This window comes from Copadichromis virginalis, linkage group LG13 (assembly GCF_057382275.1).
Source record: "Copadichromis virginalis isolate Kocher_CV1m ecotype Utaka linkage group LG13, C_Virginalis_male_GT1.1, whole genome shotgun sequence".
NCBI lineage: Eukaryota > Metazoa > Chordata > Actinopteri > Cichliformes > Cichlidae > Copadichromis > Copadichromis virginalis.
Window position 1 is genome coordinate 11,405,516 of NC_140630.1, and position 21,994 is coordinate 11,427,509.

General features: G+C 38.5%; 2 protein-coding genes across 8 annotated transcripts in view; one reads left to right on the forward strand and one right to left on the reverse strand.

Annotated features, from left to right (window-relative positions):
* The window catches only part of rtkn2 (rhotekin 2), a 150,176-nt gene that overhangs the window by 79,967 nt on the left and 48,215 nt on the right, over positions 1-21,994 (forward strand). The gene's annotated exons all lie outside the window — the stretch shown is intronic.
* cep170aa (centrosomal protein 170Aa) overlaps positions 18,845-21,994 on the reverse strand; it is a 38,634-nt gene continuing 35,484 nt past the window's right edge. For all 7 annotated transcript variants that reach the window (XM_085477278.1, XM_085477276.1, XM_085477275.1 and 4 more), the window contains 2 exons: positions 21,862-21,913; positions 18,845-21,504 (listed from right to left, as the gene is read on the reverse strand). In XM_085477278.1, coding sequence (XP_085333404.1) covers positions 21,170-21,504; positions 21,862-21,913 — 387 coding nt within the window. In that variant the 3' untranslated portion in view covers positions 18,845-21,169. The remainder of the gene's footprint in view (positions 21,505-21,861; positions 21,914-21,994) is intronic.

The following is a 21,994-nucleotide window of genomic DNA, read 5'->3' on the forward strand; positions in this document are numbered from 1 at the left end:
TTTTAGTAACCATCACTGCTGTGTGGACCGATCACATGGTTATAAACCAGGTGAAAATTGACTTCAAACTTTTGAGCTGTAGTGTAGATTGCAATGATAAAGTATAGTTATCTATTACAGAAGAATATATAGAAGTATGAGGACAGGGAGACACTGTAAAAAAGTTATGAGCTGTCTTGCTGCAGAGAAAGTGGAGTCTGTCATCCTTGAAAAGCTCCCAAGATAGGCAGCTGGCAGGTTGAATGATGCTCTGCCTCTGTGGTCAAGTACAGACATAGGCCTTAAGCAACCATGAGCCACTGATAAGCGTGACAGATTAGGAAACATGCATACAGTTCATTAGTTAGACTCCTATGAGCCACTAATAGGAGAAAATGAGCACGCAATAAAGTGGACTTGTTAGGGAGAGATTGCCATCAGAGCTAAACACTCCAACTCAATTTTTGATCACAAACGCGGCTAAAAAAATGAGCGTTTTGTTGACACTGATGACAAAATCCTGATCAGATACAGACAGACACATGCATACAACACACACTACTGCTCAAAAGTTTGTGGTCAGACTGAAACAGTCGTCTTTTAATTAATAACTTACATTTACTTTAACATAACGTTACAGGAAAATGATCAGAAATGTTTTCACAGATGTGTGTTTAATGAATCATTTAAGTTAAATCACCCATGATGCATTAGGAAATGTCTACACACTTATACATGGGCCCATTTTTAGTAACCATCACTGCTGTGTGGACTGATCACATGGTTATAAACCAGGTGAAAATTGCCTTCAAACTTTTGAGCTGTAGTGTAGATTGCAATGATAAAGTATAGTTATCTATTACAGAAGAATTATTTAGAAGTATGAGGACAGGGAGACACTGCAAAAAAGTTATGAGCTGTCTTGCTGCAGAGAAAGTGGAGTCTGTCATCCTTGAAAAGCTCCCAAGATTGGCAGCTGGCAGGTTGAATGATGCTCTGCCTCTGTGGTCAAGTACAGACATAGGCCTTAAGCAACCATGAGCCACTGATAAGCGTGACAGATTAGGAAACATGCATACAGTTCATTAGTTAGACTCCTATGAGCCACTAATAGGAGAAAATGAGCACGCAATAAAGTGGACTTGTTAGGGAGAGATTGCCATCAGAGTTAAACACTCCAACTCAATTTTGACGACAAACGCGGCTAAAAAAATGAGCGTTTTGTTGACACTGATGACAAAATCCTGGTCAGATACAGACAGACACATGCATACAACACACACTACTGCTCAAAAGTTTGTGGTCAGACTGAAACAGTCGTCTTTTAATTAATAACTTACATTTACTTTAACATAATATTACACAAAGCTTACCAGTAATGTTTTCACAGATGTGTGTTTAGTGAATCATTTAAGTTAAATCACCCATGATGCATTAGGAAATGTCTACACACTTATACATGGGCCCATTTTTAGTAACCATCACTGCTGTGTGGACTGATCACATGGTTATAAACCAGGTGAAAATTGACTTCAAACTTTTGAGCTGTAGTGTAGATTGCAATGATAGTGTATAGTTATCTATTACAGAAGCATATATAGAAGTATGAGGACAGGGAGACACTGTAAAAAAGCTATGAGCTGTCTTGCTGCGGAGAAAGTGGAGTCTGTCATCCTTGAAAAGCTCCCAAGATAGGCAGCTGGCAGGTTGAATGATGCTCTGCCTCTGTGGTCAAGTACAGACATAGGCCTTAAGCAACCATGAGCCACTGATAAGCGTGACAGATTAGGAAACATGCATACAGTTCATTAGTTAGACTCCTATGAGCCACTAATAGGAGAAAATGAGCACGCAATAAAGTGGACTTGTTAGGGAGAGATTGCCATCAGAGTTAAACACTCCAACTCAATTTTTGATCACAAACGCGGCTAAAAAAATGAGCGTTTTGTTGACACTGATGACAAAATCCTGGTCAGATACAGACAGACACATGCATACAACACACACTACTGCTCAAAAGTTTGTGGTCAGACTGAAACAGTCGTCTTTTAATTAATAACTTACATTTACTTTAACATAATATTACACAAAGCTTACCAGTAATGTTTTCACACGTGTGTTTAATGAATCATTTAAGTTAAATCACCCATGATGCATTAGGAAATGTCTACACACTTATACATGGGCCCATTTTTAGTAACCATCACTGCTGTGTGGACCGATCACATGGTTATAAACCAGGTGAAAATTGACTTCAAACTTTTGAGCTGTAGTGTAGATTGCAATGATAAAGTATAGTTATCTATTACAGAAGAATATATAGAAGTATGAGGACAGGGAGACACTGTAAAAAAGTTATGAGCTGTCTTGCTGCAGAGAAAGTGGAGTCTGTCATCCTTGAAAAGCTCCCAAGATAGGCAGCTGGCAGGTTGAATGATGCTCTGCCTCTGTGGTCAAGTACAGACATAGGCCTTAAGCAACCATGAGCCACTGATAAGCGTGACAGATTAGGAAACATGCATACAGTTCATTAGTTAGACTCCTATGAGCCACTAATAGGAGAAAATGAGCACGCAATAAAGTGGACTTGTTAGGGAGAGATTGCCATCAGAGCTAAACACTCCAACTCAATTTTTGATCACAAACGCGGCTAAAAAAATGAGCGTTTTGTTGACACTGATGACAAAATCCTGGTCAGATACAGACAGACACATGCATACAACACACACTACTGCTCAAAAGTTTGTGGTCAGACTGAAACAGTCGTCTTTTAATTAATAACTTACATTTACTTTAACATAACGTTACAGGAAAATGATCAGTAATGTTTTCACAGATGTGTGTTTAATGAATCATTTAAGTTAAATCACCCATGATGCATTAGGAAATGTCTACACACTTATACATGGGCCCATTTTTAGTAACCATCACTGCTGTGTGGACTGATCACATGGTTATAAACCAGGTGAAAATTGACTTCAAACTTTTGAGCTGTAGTGTAGATTGCAATGATAGTGTATAGTTATCTATTAAAGAAGAATATATAGAAGTATGAGGACAGGGAGACACTGTAAAAAAGCTATGAGCTGTCTTGCTGCGGAGAAAGTGGAGTCTGTCATCCTTGAAAAGCTCCCAAGATAGGCAGCTGGCAGGTTGAATGATGCTCTGCCTCTGTGGTCAAGTACAGACATAGGCCTTAAGCAACCATGAGCCACTGATAAGCGTGACAGATTAGGAAACATGCATACAGTTCATTAGTTAGACTCCTATGAGCCACTAATAGGAGAAAATGAGCACGCAATAAAGTGGACTTGTTAGGGAGAGATTGCCATCAGAGCTAAACACTCCAACTCAATTTTTGATCACAAACGCGGCTAAAAAAATGAGCGTTTTGTTGACACTGATGACAAAATCCTGGTCAGATACAGACAGACACATGCATACAACACACACTACTGCTCAAAAGTTTGTGGTCAGACTGAAACAGTCGTCTTTTAATTAATAACTTACATTTACTTTAACATAATATTACACAAAGCTTACCAGTAATGTTTTCACAGATGTGTGTTTAATGAATCATTTAAGTTAAATCACCCATGATGCATTAGGAAATGTCTACACACTTATACATGGGCCCATTTTTAGTAACCATCACTGCTGTGTGGACCGATCACATGGTTATAAACCAGGTGAAAATTGACTTCAAACTTTTGAGCTGTAGTGTAGATTGCAATGACAGAGTATAGTTATCTATTACAGAAGAATATATAGAAGTATGAGGACAGGGAGACACTGTAAAAAAGTTATGAGCTGTCTTGCTGCAGAGAAAGTGGAGTCTGTCATCCTTGAAAAGCTCCCAAAATTGGCAGCTGGCAGGTTGAATGATGCTCTGCCTCTGTGGTCAAGTACAGACATAGGCCTTAAGCAACCATGAGCCACTGATAAGCGTGACAGATTAGGAAACATGCATACAGTTCATTAGTTAGACTCCTATGAGCCACTAATAGGAGAAAATGAGCACGCAATAAAGTGGACTTGTTAGGGAGAGATTGCCATCAGAGTTAAACACTCCAACTCAATTTTGACGACAAACGCGGCTAAAAAAATGAGCGTTTTGTTGACACTGATGACAAAATCCTGGTCAGATACAGACAGACACATGCATACAACACACACTACAGCTCAAAAGTTTGTGGTCAGACTGAAACAGTCGTCTTTTAATTAATAACTTACATTTACTTTAACATAATATTACACAAAGCTTACCAGTAATGTTTTCACACATGTGTTTAATGAATCATTTAAGTTAAATCACCCATGATGCATTAGGAAATGTCTACACACTTATACATGGGCCCATTTTTAGTAACCATCACTGCTGTGTGGACCGATCACATGGTTATAAACCAGGTGAAAATTGACTTCAAACTTTTGAGCTGTAGTGTAGATTGCAATGATAAAGTATAGTTATCTATTACAGAAGAATATATAGAAGTATGAGGACAGGGAGACACTGTAAAAAAGTTATGAGCTGTCTTGCTGCAGAGAAAGTGGAGTCTGTCATCCTTGAAAAGCTCCCAAGATAGGCAGCTGGCAGGTTGAATGATGCTCTGCCTCTGTGGTCAAGTACAGACATAGGCCTTAAGCAACCATGAGCCACTGATAAGCGTGACAGATTAGGAAACATGCATACAGTTCATTAGTTAGACTCCTATGAGCCACTAATAGGAGAAAATGAGCACGCAATAAAGTGGACTTGTTAGGGAGAGATTGCCATCAGAGTTAAACACTCCAACTCAATTTTTGATCACAAACGCGGCTAAAAAAATGAGCGTTTTGTTGACACTGATGACAAAATCCTGGTCAGATACAGACAGACACATGCATACAACACACACTACTGCTCAAAAGTTTGTGGTCAGACTGAAACAGTCGTCTTTTAATTAATAACTTACATTTACTTTAACATAATATTACACAAAGCTTACCAGTAATGTTTTCACACGTGTGTTTAATGAATCATTTAAGTTAAATCACCCATGATGCATTAGGAAATGTCTACACACTTATACATGGGCCCATTTTTAGTAACCATCACTGCTGTGTGGACCGATCACATGGTTATAAACCAGGTGAAAATTGACTTCAAACTTTTGAGCTGTAGTGTAGATTGCAATGATAAAGTATAGTTATCTATTACAGAAGAATATATAGAAGTATGAGGACAGGGAGACACTGTAAAAAAGTTATGAGCTGTCTTGCTGCAGAGAAAGTGGAGTCTGTCATCCTTGAAAAGCTCCCAAGATAGGCAGCTGGCAGGTTGAATGATGCTCTGCCTCTGTGGTCAAGTACAGACATAGGCCTTAAGCAACCATGAGCCACTGATAAGCGTGACAGATTAGGAAACATGCATACAGTTCATTAGTTAGACTCCTATGAGCCACTAATAGGAGAAAATGAGCACGCAATAAAGTGGACTTGTTAGGGAGAGATTGCCATCAGAGCTAAACACTCCAACTCAATTTTTGATCACAAACGCGGCTAAAAAAATGAGCGTTTTGTTGACACTGATGACAAAATCCTGGTCAGATACAGACAGACACATGCATACAACACACACTACTGCTCAAAAGTTTGTGGTCAGACTGAAACAGTCGTCTTTTAATTAATAACTTACATTTACTTTAACATAACGTTACAGGAAAATGATCAGTAATGTTTTCACAGATGTGTGTTTAATGAATCATTTAAGTTAAATCACCCATGATGCATTAGGAAATGTCTACACACTTATACATGGGCCCATTTTTAGTAACCATCACTGCTGTGTGGACTGATCACATGGTTATAAACCAGGTGAAAATTGACTTCAAACTTTTGAGCTGTAGTGTAGATTGCAATGATAGTGTATAGTTATCTATTAAAGAAGAATATATAGAAGTATGAGGACAGGGAGACACTGTAAAAAAGCTATGAGCTGTCTTGCTGCGGAGAAAGTGGAGTCTGTCATCCTTGAAAAGCTCCCAAGATAGGCAGCTGGCAGGTTGAATGATGCTCTGCCTCTGTGGTCAAGTACAGACATAGGCCTTAAGCAACCATGAGCCACTGATAAGCGTGACAGATTAGGAAACATGCATACAGTTCATTAGTTAGACTCCTATGAGCCACTAATAGGAGAAAATGAGCACGCAATAAAGTGGACTTGTTAGGGAGAGATTGCCATCAGAGCTAAACACTCCAACTCAATTTTTGATCACAAACGCGGCTAAAAAAATGAGCGTTTTGTTGACACTGATGACAAAATCCTGGTCAGATACAGACAGACACATGCATACAACACACACTACTGCTCAAAAGTTTGTGGTCAGACTGAAACAGTCGTCTTTTAATTAATAACTTACATTTACTTTAACATAATATTACACAAAGCTTACCAGTAATGTTTTCACAGATGTGTGTTTAATGAATCATTTAAGTTAAATCACCCATGATGCATTAGGAAATGTCTACACACTTATACATGGGCCCATTTTTAGTAACCATCACTGCTGTGTGGACCGATCACATGGTTATAAACCAGGTGAAAATTGACTTCAAACTTTTGAGCTGTAGTGTAGATTGCAATGACAGAGTATAGTTATCTATTACAGAAGAATATATAGAAGTATGAGGACAGGGAGACACTGTAAAAAAGTTATGAGCTGTCTTGCTGCAGAGAAAGTGGAGTCTGTCATCCTTGAAAAGCTCCCAAAATTGGCAGCTGGCAGGTTGAATGATGCTCTGCCTCTGTGGTCAAGTACAGACATAGGCCTTAAGCAACCATGAGCCACTGATAAGCGTGACAGATTAGGAAACATGCATACAGTTCATTAGTTAGACTCCTATGAGCCACTAATAGGAGAAAATGAGCACGCAATAAAGTGGACTTGTTAGGGAGAGATTGCCATCAGAGTTAAACACTCCAACTCAATTTTTGATCACAAACGCGGCTAAAAAATTGAGCGTTTTGTTGACACTGATGACAAAATCCTGGTCAGATACAGACAGACACATGCATACAACACACACTACTGCTCAAAAGTTTGTGGTCAGACTGAAACAGTCGTCTTTTAATTAATAACTTACATTTACTTTAACATAATATTACACAAAGCTTACCAGTAATGTTTTCACACATGTGTGTTTAATGAATCATTTAAGTTAAATCACCCATGATGCATTAGGAAATGTCTACACACTTATACATGGGCCCATTTTTAGTAACCATCACTGCTGTGAGGACCGATCACATGGTTATAAACCAGGTGAAAATTGACTTCAAACTTTTGAGCTGTAGTGTAGATTGCAATGATAAAGTATAGTTATCTATTACAGAAGAATATATAGAAGTATGAGGACAGGGAGACACTGTAAAAAAGTTATGAGCTGTCTTGCTGCAGAGAAAGTGGAGTCTGTCATCCTTGAAAAGCTCCCAAGATTGGCAGCTGGCAGGTTGAATGATGCTCTGCCTCTGTGGTCAAGTACAGACATAGGCCTTAAGCAACCATGAGCCACTGATAAGCGTGACAGATTAGGAAACATGCATACAGTTCATTAGTTAGACTCCTATGAGCCACTAATAGGAGAAAATGAGCACGCAATAAAGTGGACTTGTTAGGGAGAGATTGCCATCAGAGTTAAACACTCCAACTCAATTTTGACGACAAACGCGGCTAAAAAAATGAGCGTTTTGTTGACACTGATGACAAAATCCTGGTCAGATACAGACAGACACATGCATACAACACACACTACTGCTCAAAAGTTTGTGGTCAGACTGAAACAGTCGTCTTTTAATTAATAACTTACATTTACTTTAACATAATATTACACAAAGCTTACCAGTAATGTTTTCACAGATGTGTGTTCAATGAATCATTTAAGTTAAATCACCCATGATGCATTAGGAAATGTCTACACACTTATACATGGGCCCATTTTTAGTAACCATCACTGCTGTGTGGACCGATCACATGGTTATAAACCAGGTGAAAATTGACTTCAAACTTTTGAGCTGTAGTGTAGATTGCAATGATAGTGTATAGTTATCTATTACAGAAGAATATATAGAAGTATGAGGACAGGGAGACACTGTAAAAAAGTTATGAGCTGTCTTGCTGCAGAGAAAGTGGAGTCTGTCATCCTTGAAAAGCTCCCAAAATTGGCAGCTGGCAGGTTGAATGATGCTCTGCCTCTGTGGTCAAGTACAGACATAGGCCTTAAGCAACCATGAGCCACTGATAAGCGTGACAGATTAGGAAACATGCATACAGTTCATTAGTTAGACTCCTATGAGCCACTAATAGGAGAAAATGAGCACGCAATAAAGTGGACTTGTTAGGGAGAGATTGCCATCAGAGTTAAACACTCCAACTCAATTTTTGATCACAAACGCGGCTAAAAAAATGAGCGTTTTGTTGACACTGATGACAAAATCCTGGTCAGATACAGACAGACACATGCATACAACACACACTACTGCTCAAAAGTTTGTGGTCAGACTGAAACAGTCGTCTTTTAATTAATAACTTACATTTACTTTAACATAATATTACACAAAGCTTACCAGTAATGTTTTCACAGATGTGTGTTTAATGAATCATTTAAGTTAAATCACCCATGATGCATTAGGAAATGTCTACACACTTATACATGGGCCCATTTTTAGTAACCATCACTGCTGTGTGGACCGATCACATGGTTATAAACCAGGTGAAAATTGACTTCAAACTTTTGAGCTGTAGTGTAGATTGCAATGATAAAGTACAGTTATCTATTACAGAAGAATATATAGAAGTATGAGGACAGGGAGACACTGCAAAAAAGTTATGAGCTGTCTTGCTGCAGAGAAAGTGGAGTCTGTCATCCTTGAAAAGCTCCCAAAATAGGCAGCTGGCAGGTTGAATGATGCTCTGCCTCTGTGGTCAAGTACAGACATAGGCCTTAAGCAACCATGAGCCACTGATAAGCGTGACAGATTAGGAAACATGCATACAGTTCATTAGTTAGACTCCTATGAGCCACTAATAGGAGAAAATGAGCACGCAATAAAGTGGACTTGTTAGGGAGAGATTGCCATCAGAGCTAAACACTCCAACTCAATTTTTGATCACAAACGCGGCTAAAAAAATGAGCGTTTTGTTGACACTGATGACAAAATCCTGGTCAGATACAGACAGACACATGCATACAACACACACTACTGCTCAAAAGTTTGTGGTCAGACTGAAACAGTCGTCTTTTAATTAATAACTTACATTTACTTTAACATAATATTACACAAAGCTTACCAGTAATGTTTTCACAGATGTGTGTTTAATGAATCATTTAAGTTAAATCACCCATGATGCATTAGGAAATGTCTACACACTTATACATGGGCCCATTTTTAGTAACCATCACTGCTGTGTGGACCGATCACATGGTTATAAACCAGGTGAAAATTGCCTTCAAACTTTTGTGCTGTAGTGTAGATTGCAATGACAGAGTATAGTTATCTATTACAGAAGAATATATAGAAGTATGAGGACAGGGAGACACTGTAAAAAAGTTATGAGCTGTCTTGCTGCAGAGAAAGTGGAGTCTGTCATCCTTGAAAAGCTCCCAAGATAGGCAGCTGGCAGGTTGAATGATGCTCTGCCTCTGTGGTCAAGTACAGACATAGGCCTTAAGCAACCATGAGCCACTGATAAGCGTGACAGATTAGGAAACATGCATACAGTTCATTAGTTAGACTCCTATGAGCCACTAATAGGAGAAAATGAGCACGCAATAAAGTGGACTTGTTAGGGAGAGATTGCCATCAGAGCTAAACACTCCAACTCAATTTTTGATCACAAACGCGGCTTAAAAAATGAGTGTTTTGTTGACGCTGATGACAAAATCCTGGTCAGATACAGACAGACACATGCATACAACACACACTACTGCTCAAAGGTTTGTGGTCAGACTGAAACAGTCGTCTTTTAATTAATAACTTACATTTACTTTAACATAATATTACAGGAAAATGATCAGAAATGTTTTCACAGATGTGTTCAATGAATCATTTAAGTTAAATCACCCATGATGCATTAGGAAATGTCTACACACTTATACATGGGCCCATTTTTAGTAACCATCACTGCTGTGAGGACCGATCACATGGTTATAAACCAGGTGAAAATTGACTTCAAACTTTTGAGCTGTAGTGTAGATTGCAATGATAGTGTATAGTTATCTATTACAGAAGAATATATAGAAGTATGAGGACAGGGAGACACTGTAAAAAAGTTATGAGCTGTCTTGCTGCAGAGAAAGTGGAGTCTGTCATCCTTGAAAAGCTCCCAAGATTGGCAGCTGGCAGGTTGAATGATGCTCTGCCTCTGTGGTCAAGTACAGACATAGGCCTTAAGCAACCATGAGCCACTGATAAGCGTGACAGATTAGGAAACATGCATACAGTTCATTAGTTAGACTCCTATGAGCCACTAATAGGAGAAAATGAGCACGCAATAAAGTGGACTTGTTAGGGAGAGATTGCCATCAGAGCTAAACACTCCAACTCAATTTTTGATCACAAACGCGGCTTAAAAAATGAGCGTTTTGTTGACGCTGATGACAAAATCCTGGTCAGATACAGACAGACACATGCATACAACACACACTACTGCTCAAAGGTTTGTGGTCAGACTGAAACAGTCGTCTTTTAATTAATAACTTACATTTACTTTAACATAATATTACACAAAGCTTACCAGTAATGTTTTCACAGATGTGTGTTTAATGAATCATTTAAGTTAAATCACCCATGATGCATTAGGAAATGTCTACACACTTATACATGGGCCCATTTTTAGTAACCATCACTGCTGTGTGGACCGATCACATGGTTATAAACCAGGTGAAAATTGACTTCAAACTTTTGAGCTGTAGTGTAGATTGCAATGATAAAGTACAGTTATCTATTACAGAAGAATATATAGAAGTATGAGGACAGGGAGACACTGCAAAAAAGTTATGAGCTGTCTTGCTGCAGAGAAAGTGGAGTCTGTCATCCTTGAAAAGCTCCCAAAATAGGCAGCTGGCAGGTTGAATGATGCTCTGCCTCTGTGGTCAAGTACAGACATAGGCCTTAAGCAACCATGAGCCACTGATAAGCGTGACAGATTAGGAAACATGCATACAGTTCATTAGTTAGACTCCTATGAGCCACTAATAGGAGAAAATGAGCACGCAATAAAGTGGACTTGTTAGGGAGAGATTGCCATCAGAGTTAAACACTCCAACTCAATTTTTGATCACAAACGCGGCTTAAAAAATGAGTGTTTTGTTGACACTGATGACAAAATCCTGATCAGATACAGACAGACACATGCATACAACACACACTACTGCTCAAAAGTTTGTGGTCAGACTGAAACAGTCGTCTTTTAATTAATAACTTACATTTACTTTAACATAATATTACACAAAGCTTACCAGTAATGTTTTCACACATGTGTGTTCAATGAATCATTTAAGTTAAATCACCCATGATGCATTAGGAAATGTCTACACACTTATACATGGGCCCATTTTTAGTAACCATCACTGCTGTGTGGACCGATCACATGGTTATAAACCAGGTGAAAATTGCCTTCAAACTTTTGAGCTGTAGTGTAGATTGCAATGATAGTGTATAGTTATCTATTACAGAAGAATATATAGAAGTATGAGGACAGGGACACACTGTAAAAAAGTTATGAGCTGTCTTGCTGCAGAGAAAGTGGAGTCTGTCATCCTTGAAAAGCTCCCAAGATAGGCAGCTGGCAGGTTGAATGATGCTCTGCCTCTGTGGTCAAGTACAGACATAGGCCTTAAGCAACCATGAGCCACTGATAAGCGTGACAGATTAGGAAACATGCATACAGTTCATTAGTTAGACTCCTATGAGCCACTAATAGGAGAAAATGAGCACGCAATAAAGTGGACTTGTTAGGGAGAGATTGCCATCAGAGTTAAACACTCCAACTCAATTTTTGATCACAAACACGGCTAAAAAATTGAGCGTTTTGTTGACACTGATGACAAAATCCTGGTCAGATACAGACAGACACATGCATACAACACACACTACTGCTCAAAAGTTTGTGGTCAGACTGAAACAGTCGTCTTTTAAATAATAACTTACATTTACTTTAACATAATATTACACAAAGCTTACCAGTAATGTTTTCACACATGTGTGTTTAATGAATCATTTAAGTTAAATCACCCATGATGCATTAGGAAATGTCTACACACTTATACATGGGCCCATTTTTAGTAACCATCACTGCTGTGTGGACCGATCACATGGTTATAAACCAGGTGAAAATTGACTTCAAACTTTTGAGCTGTAGTGTAGATTGCAATGATAGTGTATAGTTATCTATTACAGAAGAATATATAGAAGTATGAGGACAGGGAGACACTGCAAAAAAGTTATGAGCTGTCTTGCTGCAGAGAAAGTGGAGTCTGTCATCCTTGAAAAGCTCCCAAAATAGGCAGCTGGCAGGTTGAATGATGCTCTGCCTCTGTGGTCAAGTACAGACATAGGCCTTAAGCAACCATGAGCCACTGATAAGCGTGACAGATTAGGAAACATGCATACAGTTCATTAGTTAGACTCCTATGAGCCACTAATAGGAGAAAATGAGCACGCAATAAAGTGGACTTGTTAGGGAGAGATTGCCATCAGAGCTAAACACTCCAACTCAATTTTTGATCACAAACGCGGCTAAAAAATTGAGCGTTTTGTTGACACTGATGACAAAATCCTGGTCAGATACAGACAGACACATGCATACAACACACACTACTGCTCAAAAGTTTGTGGTCAGACTGAAACAGTCGTCTTTTAATTAATAACTTACATTTACTTTAACATAATATTACACAAAGCTTACCAGTAATGTTTTCACAGATGTGTGTTCAATGAATCATTTAAGTTAAATCACCCATGATGCATTAGGAAATGTCTACACACTTATACATGGGCCCATTTTTAGTAACCATCACTGCTGTGAGGACCGATCACATGGTTATAAACCAGGTGAAAATTGACTTCAAACTTTTGAGCTGTAGTGTAGATTGCAATGATATTGTATAGTTTTCTATTACAGAAGAATATATAGAAGTATGAGGACAGGGAGACACTGTAAAAAAGTTATGAGCTGTCTTGCTGCAGAGAAAGTGGAGTCTGTCATCCTTGAAAAGCTCCCAAGATAGGCAGCTGGCAGGTTGAATGATGCTCTGCCTCTGTGGTCAAGTACAGACATAGGCCTTAAGCAACCATGAGCCACTGATAAGCGTGACAGATTAGGAAACATGCATACAGTTCATTAGTTAGACTCCTATGAGCCACTAATAGGAGAAAATGAGCACGCAATAAAGTGGACTTGTTAGGGAGAGATTGCCATCAGAGTTAAACACTCCAACTCAATTTTTGATCACAAACGCGGCTAAAAAATTGAGCGTTTTGTTGACACTGATGACAAAATCCTGGTCAGATACAGACAGACACATGCATACAACACACACTACTGCTCAAAAGTTTGTGGTCAGACTGAAACAGTCGTCTTTTAATTAATAACTTACATTTACTTTAACATAACGTTACAGGAAAATGATCAGAAATGTTTTCACAGATGTGTGTTCAATGAATCATTTAAGTTAAATCACCCATGATGCATTAGGAAATGTCTACACACTTATACATGGGCCCATTTTTAGTAACCATCACTGCTGTGTGGACCGATCACATGGTTATAAACCAGGTGAAAATTGACTTCAAACTTTTGAGCTGTAGTGTAGATTGCAATGATAGTGTATAGTTATCTATTACAGAAGAATATATAGAAGTATGAGGACAGGGAGACACTGTAAAAAAGTTATGAGCTGTCTTGCTGCAGAGAAAGTGGAGTCTGTCATCCTTGAAAAGCTCCCAAGATTGGCAGCTGGCAGGTTGAATGATGCTCTGCCTCTGTGGTCAAGTACAGACATAGGCCTTAAGCAACCATGAGCCACTGATAAGCGTGACAGATTAGGAAACATGCATACAGTTCATTAGTTAGACTCCTATGAGCCACTAATAGGAGAAAATGAGCACGCAATAAAGTGGACTTGTTAGGGAGAGATTGCCATCAGAGTTAAACACTCCAACTCAATTTTGACGACAAACGCGGCTAAAAAAATGAGCGTTTTGTTGACACTGATGACAAAATCCTGGTCAGATACAGACAGACACATGCATACAACACACACTACTGCTCAAAAGTTTGTGGTCAGACTGAAACAGTCGTCTTTTAATTAATAACTTACATTTACTTTAACATAACGTTACAGGAAAATGATCAGAAATGTTTTCACAGATGTGTGTTCAATGAATCATTTAAGTTAAATCACCCATGATGCATTAGGAAATGTCTACACACTTATACATGGGCCCATTTTTAGTAACCATCACTGCTGTGTGGACTGATCACATGGTTATAAACCAGGTGAAAATTGACTTCAAACTTTTGAGCTGTAGTGTAGATTGCAATGATAGTGTATAGTTATCTATTACAGAAGCATATATAGAAGTATGAGGACAGGGAGACACTGTAAAAAAGTTATGAGCTGTCTTGCTGCAGAGAAAGTGGAGTCTGTCATCCTTGAAAAGCTCCCAAGATTGGAAGCTGGCAGGTTGAATGATGCTCTGCCTCTGTGGTCAAGTACAGACATAGGCCTTAAGCAACCATGAGCCACTGATAAGCGTGACAGATTAGGAAACATGCATACAGTTCATTAGTTAGACTCCTATGAGCCACTAATAGGAGAAAATGAGCACGCAATAAAGTGGACTTGTTAGGGAGAGATTGCCATCAGAGTTAAACACTCCAACTCAATTTTTGATCACAAACGCGGCTTAAAAAATGAGCGTTTTGTTGACACTGATGACAAAATCCTGGTCAGATACAGACAGACACATGCATACAACACACACTACTGCTCAAAAGTTTGTGGTCAGACTGAAACAGTCGTCTTTTAATTAATAACTTACATTTACTTTAACATAATATTACACAAAGCTTATCAGTAATGTTTTCACACATGTGTGTTTAATGAATCATTTAAGTTAAATCACCCATGATGCATTAGGAAATGTCTACACACTTATACATGGGCCCATTTTTAGTAACCATCACTGCTGTGTGGACCGATCACATGGTTATAAACCAGGTGAAAATTGCCTTCAAACTTTTGAGCTGTAGTGTAGATTGCAATGACAGAGTATAGTTATCTATTACAGAAGAATATATAGAAGTATGAGGACAGGGAGACACTGTAAAAAGTTATGAGCTGTCTTGCTGCAGAGAAAGTGGAGTCTGTCATCCTTGAAAAGCTCCCAAAATAGGCAGCTGGCAGGTTGAATGATGCTCTGCCTCTGTGGTCAAGTACAGACATAGGCCTTAAGCAACCATGAGCCACTGATAAGCGTGACAGATTAGGAAACATGCATACAGTTCATTAGTTAGACTCCTATGAGCCACTAATAGGAGAAAATGAGCACGCAATAAAGTGGACTTGTTAGGGAGAGATTGCCATCAGAGTTAAACACTCCAACTCAATTTTGACGACAAACGCGGCTAAAAAAATGAGCGTTTTGTTGACACTGATGACAAAATCCTGACAGCTCGTACATTTGCTTCTTCCACACATATATAAGCATTGAGCCAAATTTAGTAATGCCAACATATTAAAAGAACAATCTTTGTCTGTTATATATAATACATCTATATATACACTGTCACAGATACTTGTCTTTAAGTGAAGATTTAAGGTGATAGAAAATAGAAATAGATGCAACTTGAATCTTTACTGAAGCTCAGTGTTTGGCACAGAGTTCATTTTCACTGCTGTAATAACTAATAATGAATAATATAATATTGGCCATATTATATTTACATTACCAAAGTGAGATGACTTTAGTCTCATGAACAACATTAGCTAATTTTTATTTTATAGCTAATCTTAAATGACTGTTCAGTACAGAAATGAAGCCCAAAAATCATGTTTTACAGTTCTCAGCCTCAGATACTTATCAAATCACACAAAGCTCATGTAGAAACAAATGTACAAAATATGTTCTCCTTCATTTCTGTCAAACAAAGATGTATGAAACGTTTCCAGCTGTTAGTATCATGGTTGCTAGGCAACCTGGGCAGCGCGAGGCTAGACCGTCCCATCTCACAAGCCTACAAGCCTCACACTTCCGGCCTCAGCGGTCTTTGAGTGCGGCCCTTGAGGACCGTTAAGGCTGCGTACTTTAAGGCTGCAGACTCTGAATTGAGAAACAGGCTGTATCCCAATCCAGGGTCTAGCCTCCGTTGCCCAGGTTGCCTAGCAACCATGATACTAACAGCTGGAAACGTGTCATACAATTTTGTTTGACAGAAATGAAGGAGAACATATTTTGTTCATTTGTTTGTTTGTTTCTACATGAGCTTTGATCATTCTCTGTAAGATTAAGCTCAGCTATTGAACGGCGTATATTTTAAAGTAAAGGCTTTAAAACCAAGTTAGTACAAACGTCACTAATGTCACATAACTTTGCCGACATGTGGCCAACAGTAATGTTTTAATGGTCTTCGTTATTAAACATTTGCACATAAATAAGTGACATAATATTCAGTACTTACTTAAAGTTTACTCTTCGGGCGCCCCTCACTGTGGAACGCCAGGACTGCCATAATGAATTAATTAAATACACCATTAAATAATTAATTAAATGTGTCAATAATTAATTAAAATGTGAAATACATAAATAATTAATTAAATGTGTCAATAATTAATTAAAATGTGAAATACATAATTAATTAATTAAATATGTCAATAATTAATTAATTAAATGTGTCAATAATTAATTAAAATGTGAAATACATAAATAATTAATTAAATGTGTCAATAATTAATTAATTACATGTGTCATAACTATTTATTTAATTAATTAATTCCAATTTTAATTAATTATTGCCACATTTAATTAATTATTTAATGGTGTATTTAATTAATTCATTATGGCAGTCCTGGCGCTCCATACTCATCCGCCGTTTTTTTCGGCAAAATTATCCACACCCACCGCCGCGCTATGCATTCTGGGATATGTTGGGCCACGAAGTCTACACTGCCACAGCCTTAAAATTCAGGGAAATTAAGGACGCACTTCAGGGCCGCATTTCGAGCAGCCTTTGAATTGGGACAGCCTTCGGCGCGCCGCTGTGACGTAATCGGCCTTGAAATGCGTACTTTAAGGCTGCAGACCCTGAATTGGGATACAGCCACAGTCCCTGAATTGGGATACAACCATACATACATGTTTTGGTTCGTGCAACTGGTCCGTCCGGTTATTGTCTCCCCAGAAACATTTCCGTTGTCTTTTTTCCTATTTCCGTTGTGCTTTGTGTGCTTTTGTAGCGTTTTTCTTTTTGCAGCATTTTTCTTTTTGCAAGCGTTTTTCTTTTTGCAGCATTTTTCTTTTTGCAAGTGTTTTCTGAAGTTGCAGTCCGTTTGGCCTCTCAGGGCCACCGTAGGGGTAGTACTTAATGGATTGAAAAGAAAAAAAGATGACACCCTTGTAGTTCACACAAGTGGTGATGAGTTATAATTTGTAAGGTTTGAGTAATCATAAATTTTAAAACAGGAAAGTATACTATTTAACATATATTAAGTCAAAGCTAATACAGCTGCTCATATATAGGTAATTTGAAGAACTACCTACACCAATGAGTAGACTTCCCAGAATGGAAACAGCACTCTTTGTGTGGTTGGAGAAAACAGTCAAGTTGTTAAGAACAATGACTGAGAAGAATCCGCCTGTGTACAGCAGCAGGCTGCCTTCCTAGAATTTGGATATCCCCCGTGCGCTCGTCTCTGTATTATGTGCATTACCTCTCTTGGAAAATTAAAACCACAGCAGCTTTTTATAGCTTTTTTCATTCACTATCATCTTACACCAAAAGTCTACTCTGAAGAAGATTATTCTAAACATGCAACACAGTCACCAATCCCAGCAAATTCACCCCTAAGTCAGACTGTACAATACAGAAAATAAAAGAGCTACATCTCAGACTCTACAGGCTTCAGTTAGCATGTTAAATGTGAAAGTTCAGTTAGAAAAAGACTGAACAAAAACGGCCTGAGTTGAGCGATTAACCAAAGTGACAAACATTGCTCTAAATAATACTCCCCTAATCCAAGTAGTCACCTAAACCTGGACGTGGATTTAGAGGCCTGAGGGCCATCTCACACATTTATTCAGAAAAAAAAAAAAAAAAAACAAGTTTCAATTAAAATTAAACAAATCAAAATCTTGTGGACGTATGCCTTTTACATGTTGGTAAAATGTTTAGAATGAGATGGAGATATAACACTCATGCACCCTGAAAATTATGAAGGTCTAAATATGTATCAAAGGGACTCACTGAACATCAGTGGATTTCTATGGGGCAAACGTACTTAAACTAGCCACTGTGACCATTGAGGCAGAGAATGAATGTTACTGATGGGAACTATGAGGGTTTGTAGTTAAATTCCTGCTCTTACAGGATCAGTGAGTGTCTGTTTAAAGATTATCAATTCCAGTAAGATAACACATCCTGTCATAAAACTCACACCAGTTTCTTGATCATGAAAATGGGTTCACAATGAGTTCAAATCTCTGAGAATTGTTTCCAGCACCTTGTTTTGAAGGCAAAAGTGCAGTACTAGCAAGGTGTACCTAATGTAGTGAGTGGTGAGTGTTTTTTTTCACTGCCTAGTCAAATGAAATTGGACAGACAAGTGTATGGCTCTTTTTTATTAACAGTAAGAACCAATGCAGATAACTGAACAAATATAAAATGCATGAAACATCCACAACATATTAAAACAAAAAAAAAATAAAATAAATAAAATGGTTTTTTTTTCTTTACAAAAATAACAAGAAAAAAAAATACAAAGACCACTGAGCAGATGACACATGTAGAGTTTTAAAAAATAAGCCTGTACCTAGCATTCACAGTCCCCCAATTTATATTTTTTCTGATAAAATGGGAGAAAATAAAAAATAAAAACACAATTAGAGGCTTCTTCTTCTTCTTCTTTTTTTTTTTTGTACAGGCAGAATAGTTCCAGAGAGGCAAGGCAGTCACGTCTGATATCAGGCTAAATGATATCGCTCAGCTGATGCAGCCTTTGACTAATTCTGCATGAAAACACACCACAATCTGATGTGCAAAACCAGATAAATCTTCCTTAGACGACTACGTCTTTTTTTCTTCTTGTAATCAATGCCCCCCCAGCTTCAAAACGGGCACTTTGAGGCATTGAAAAACATTGTACAGTACGGTATAGAGAAGGAAATGAACATGTATTGTGGTACCTAATTCACTATTCCATGAGCATCTAAGTACTAATACACTTGCCTTTAAGTTGTCTTACTCTAGTACACAGACTATAAGCTGGAGAGAGATTCAGAAAATGGTTAGTCCCCATAAAATAACTACAAAAGCAGCAATGTCAATGAGTAAGAGGTTAATTATACTGAAATTCCACAGTATCAGTAAGATAACAATGCACCTTCTGTATATACACAAGCAAAATTCATTAAATCTTCACAGACGGGGAGCTTATTTTGTAATTATCTAATCAATTCAACGACTTGATATTTTAAACCATAAAAAGGCTTCTTGTGAGGTGCCTATATTCTTTTGACAGCACATTAATTGAAACTAACCCAGCAGCTTTTTTCAAGTTCAGATTTTGTATGCACAAAGAAAACGAACAAGTCAAATCATAAAAAGTGTCTAAATATAAAACAGTGGTTTAAACAGTGACCTTCTTTGTTGCTACTTGAAACAGAAGTCAATCTGTGACTTGGAAAGAAAAAAAAAAAGCAGAGAAAAAGCCAATTGGAAATCATAAAGACACTTAGGCATAGATTCTCACAGGGGCCAGAAATATCTGTTTGCAATTATTAAAATAATGATTCGTTATAATAAATAATCTTCTTGAATTCTTGATTTGCTAACAGAGACTGGGTTTTGACATTCAGAGAGGTGGGTGAACTGCAGACCAGATCACGTTAAGATGAACTGCAATATCAGTTGATGACTTTTTAGTGTTTGGAAACATACTCGCTTTGGTAAGTGATTATCATTGGTTTCCCTTAGGCTGTTACTACTGAGTAAAACCACTATTCAGTATTGTTGAGAGCAACCCAGGCGCTAGCTTGCAGGGAGAAAACACTCTGCTCTCTCATGCATGTGCTACTGCTCTGACAAACATGTTTCCAGCTACAAGGAGGAAAAAATGGGGAGGACAGAGGGGAACATAACAGGCGAACAAGAAATAGGTGAACCGACAGATGGGGAGGCACTGCAAATCAGTTTGAGAGACGGCTCGATGGACGGTTACAATTCGGAAATATATAAAACATCTGCAATTTGGCAGTTCCTGGCATAAAGCATGTCTATTTATGACTGTGGTTTGTCGGGGTGGTTATTTAAGGCTGCTGAAATATTCTTTGCACTGGCGTGGAGCTAATAAATTATTGCAGTGTGTTGTATTTTGTTCTAGTGTAAATAGAACATGTTTTGCAAGTGTTATGTTACAATGCAGTCTGTCATGAAAGTGTTAAAAGTCTTTGAAGTAGAAGGGATACGGGGTCATGCTGCTACTATGGAGGATATGTTTTAAGGCATGTCCTTAGTGTAGAAGGGGTCCAGACACACGGAGAAGGCAAGAGGACTGGAGGAGACTGTACGCCCACAGAAATCTGTCCACTGAGAGAGCACCCGACCGGTACCGCCATGTCAGCCGGCCAGCTTGAACAGTTCAAAGTTGAAATGTCAGTCTTTCATTCATGGGTCAATTTCTGTTCATGGTTAACTCATGATGTATCAGCTGAGGGTCAGAGAGGGGAGTCTAAACGTCAGATGAAGCACTTCAATTCTGGTGAGGAGATCTTTTTTTTTTTATATTATGCTATAATCTTAGACTGGTATAGTCTCAGAATGGCCATTGTTCTGTCATAAACAAATAAACAAACAAAACAGTTTGAATGTTTCTACATGGATCACCAGCCGCTAGCACTCCAATCCATTTGTTTATTCACATAAACCAAACTTTATTTCTGGGCGATGGCCTCCTCTCCGCTCGGCCGGATCCGGCTGAAGCTAAGACCTCCGACTGCCGATTTACCCAAACCAATGCTGGTGTCGCGTGCTTTCTCCTCCGTGCTGGCAGAAGAAGTCTGAACCCTGGCGGAGGCTGCTGCTGAACCTCCAGACCCTGGAAGTATCTCCGGCAGTGATTCTTTGGCTGGGGGTGCCGACCCAGGGCTGGTAGCAGAGGGGGGAGTTGTTTTGGCGGCTTGGGGCTTTGTAGGGGTTGTGGGGCTGGTCAGGCTGAGGCTGGCCAAGGCATCCAGAGTCCCATCTGGGTCTACCATCACATTGATCACTATCACAGAAATAGACAGAGGGTCAGTGTGTGAAAGGCTTCATGTAAAAGCCAGTGTATATTTTCTATTGTAAAATATAGTTTTTGATCTGGTCTTGCTTTAAAAGCCACATGCACAAGTGTAGAAGAAGAAAAACATTTCAGATTTGCAGAGAATCTTTCTGACACCTCCATTTCCTACATATGTGTCCGTCCCATTTTGCAGGGTGATGAATTTTCAGCATTTGAAAGAAATCCTTCATTTTTATTTCTTTTCCCTTAGTATTAAGGTGCTTCTCAACTTTTAAATACAAATAAACAGAGTTGAGATGCAGGAAAATGTCTACGACTCTGAGCGAGTTCACATTTATAATTTACCTTGAAGCTGCTTTTCGACTCTCTTCAGTTCAAGCAGAATACCAGAAATTTCCTGTGAATGGAGGGTGGAAATAAAATGATTAGGAAGTAAAACGATTGGGTTCACTTAACACTGGGAATTGTTTGTCACTCG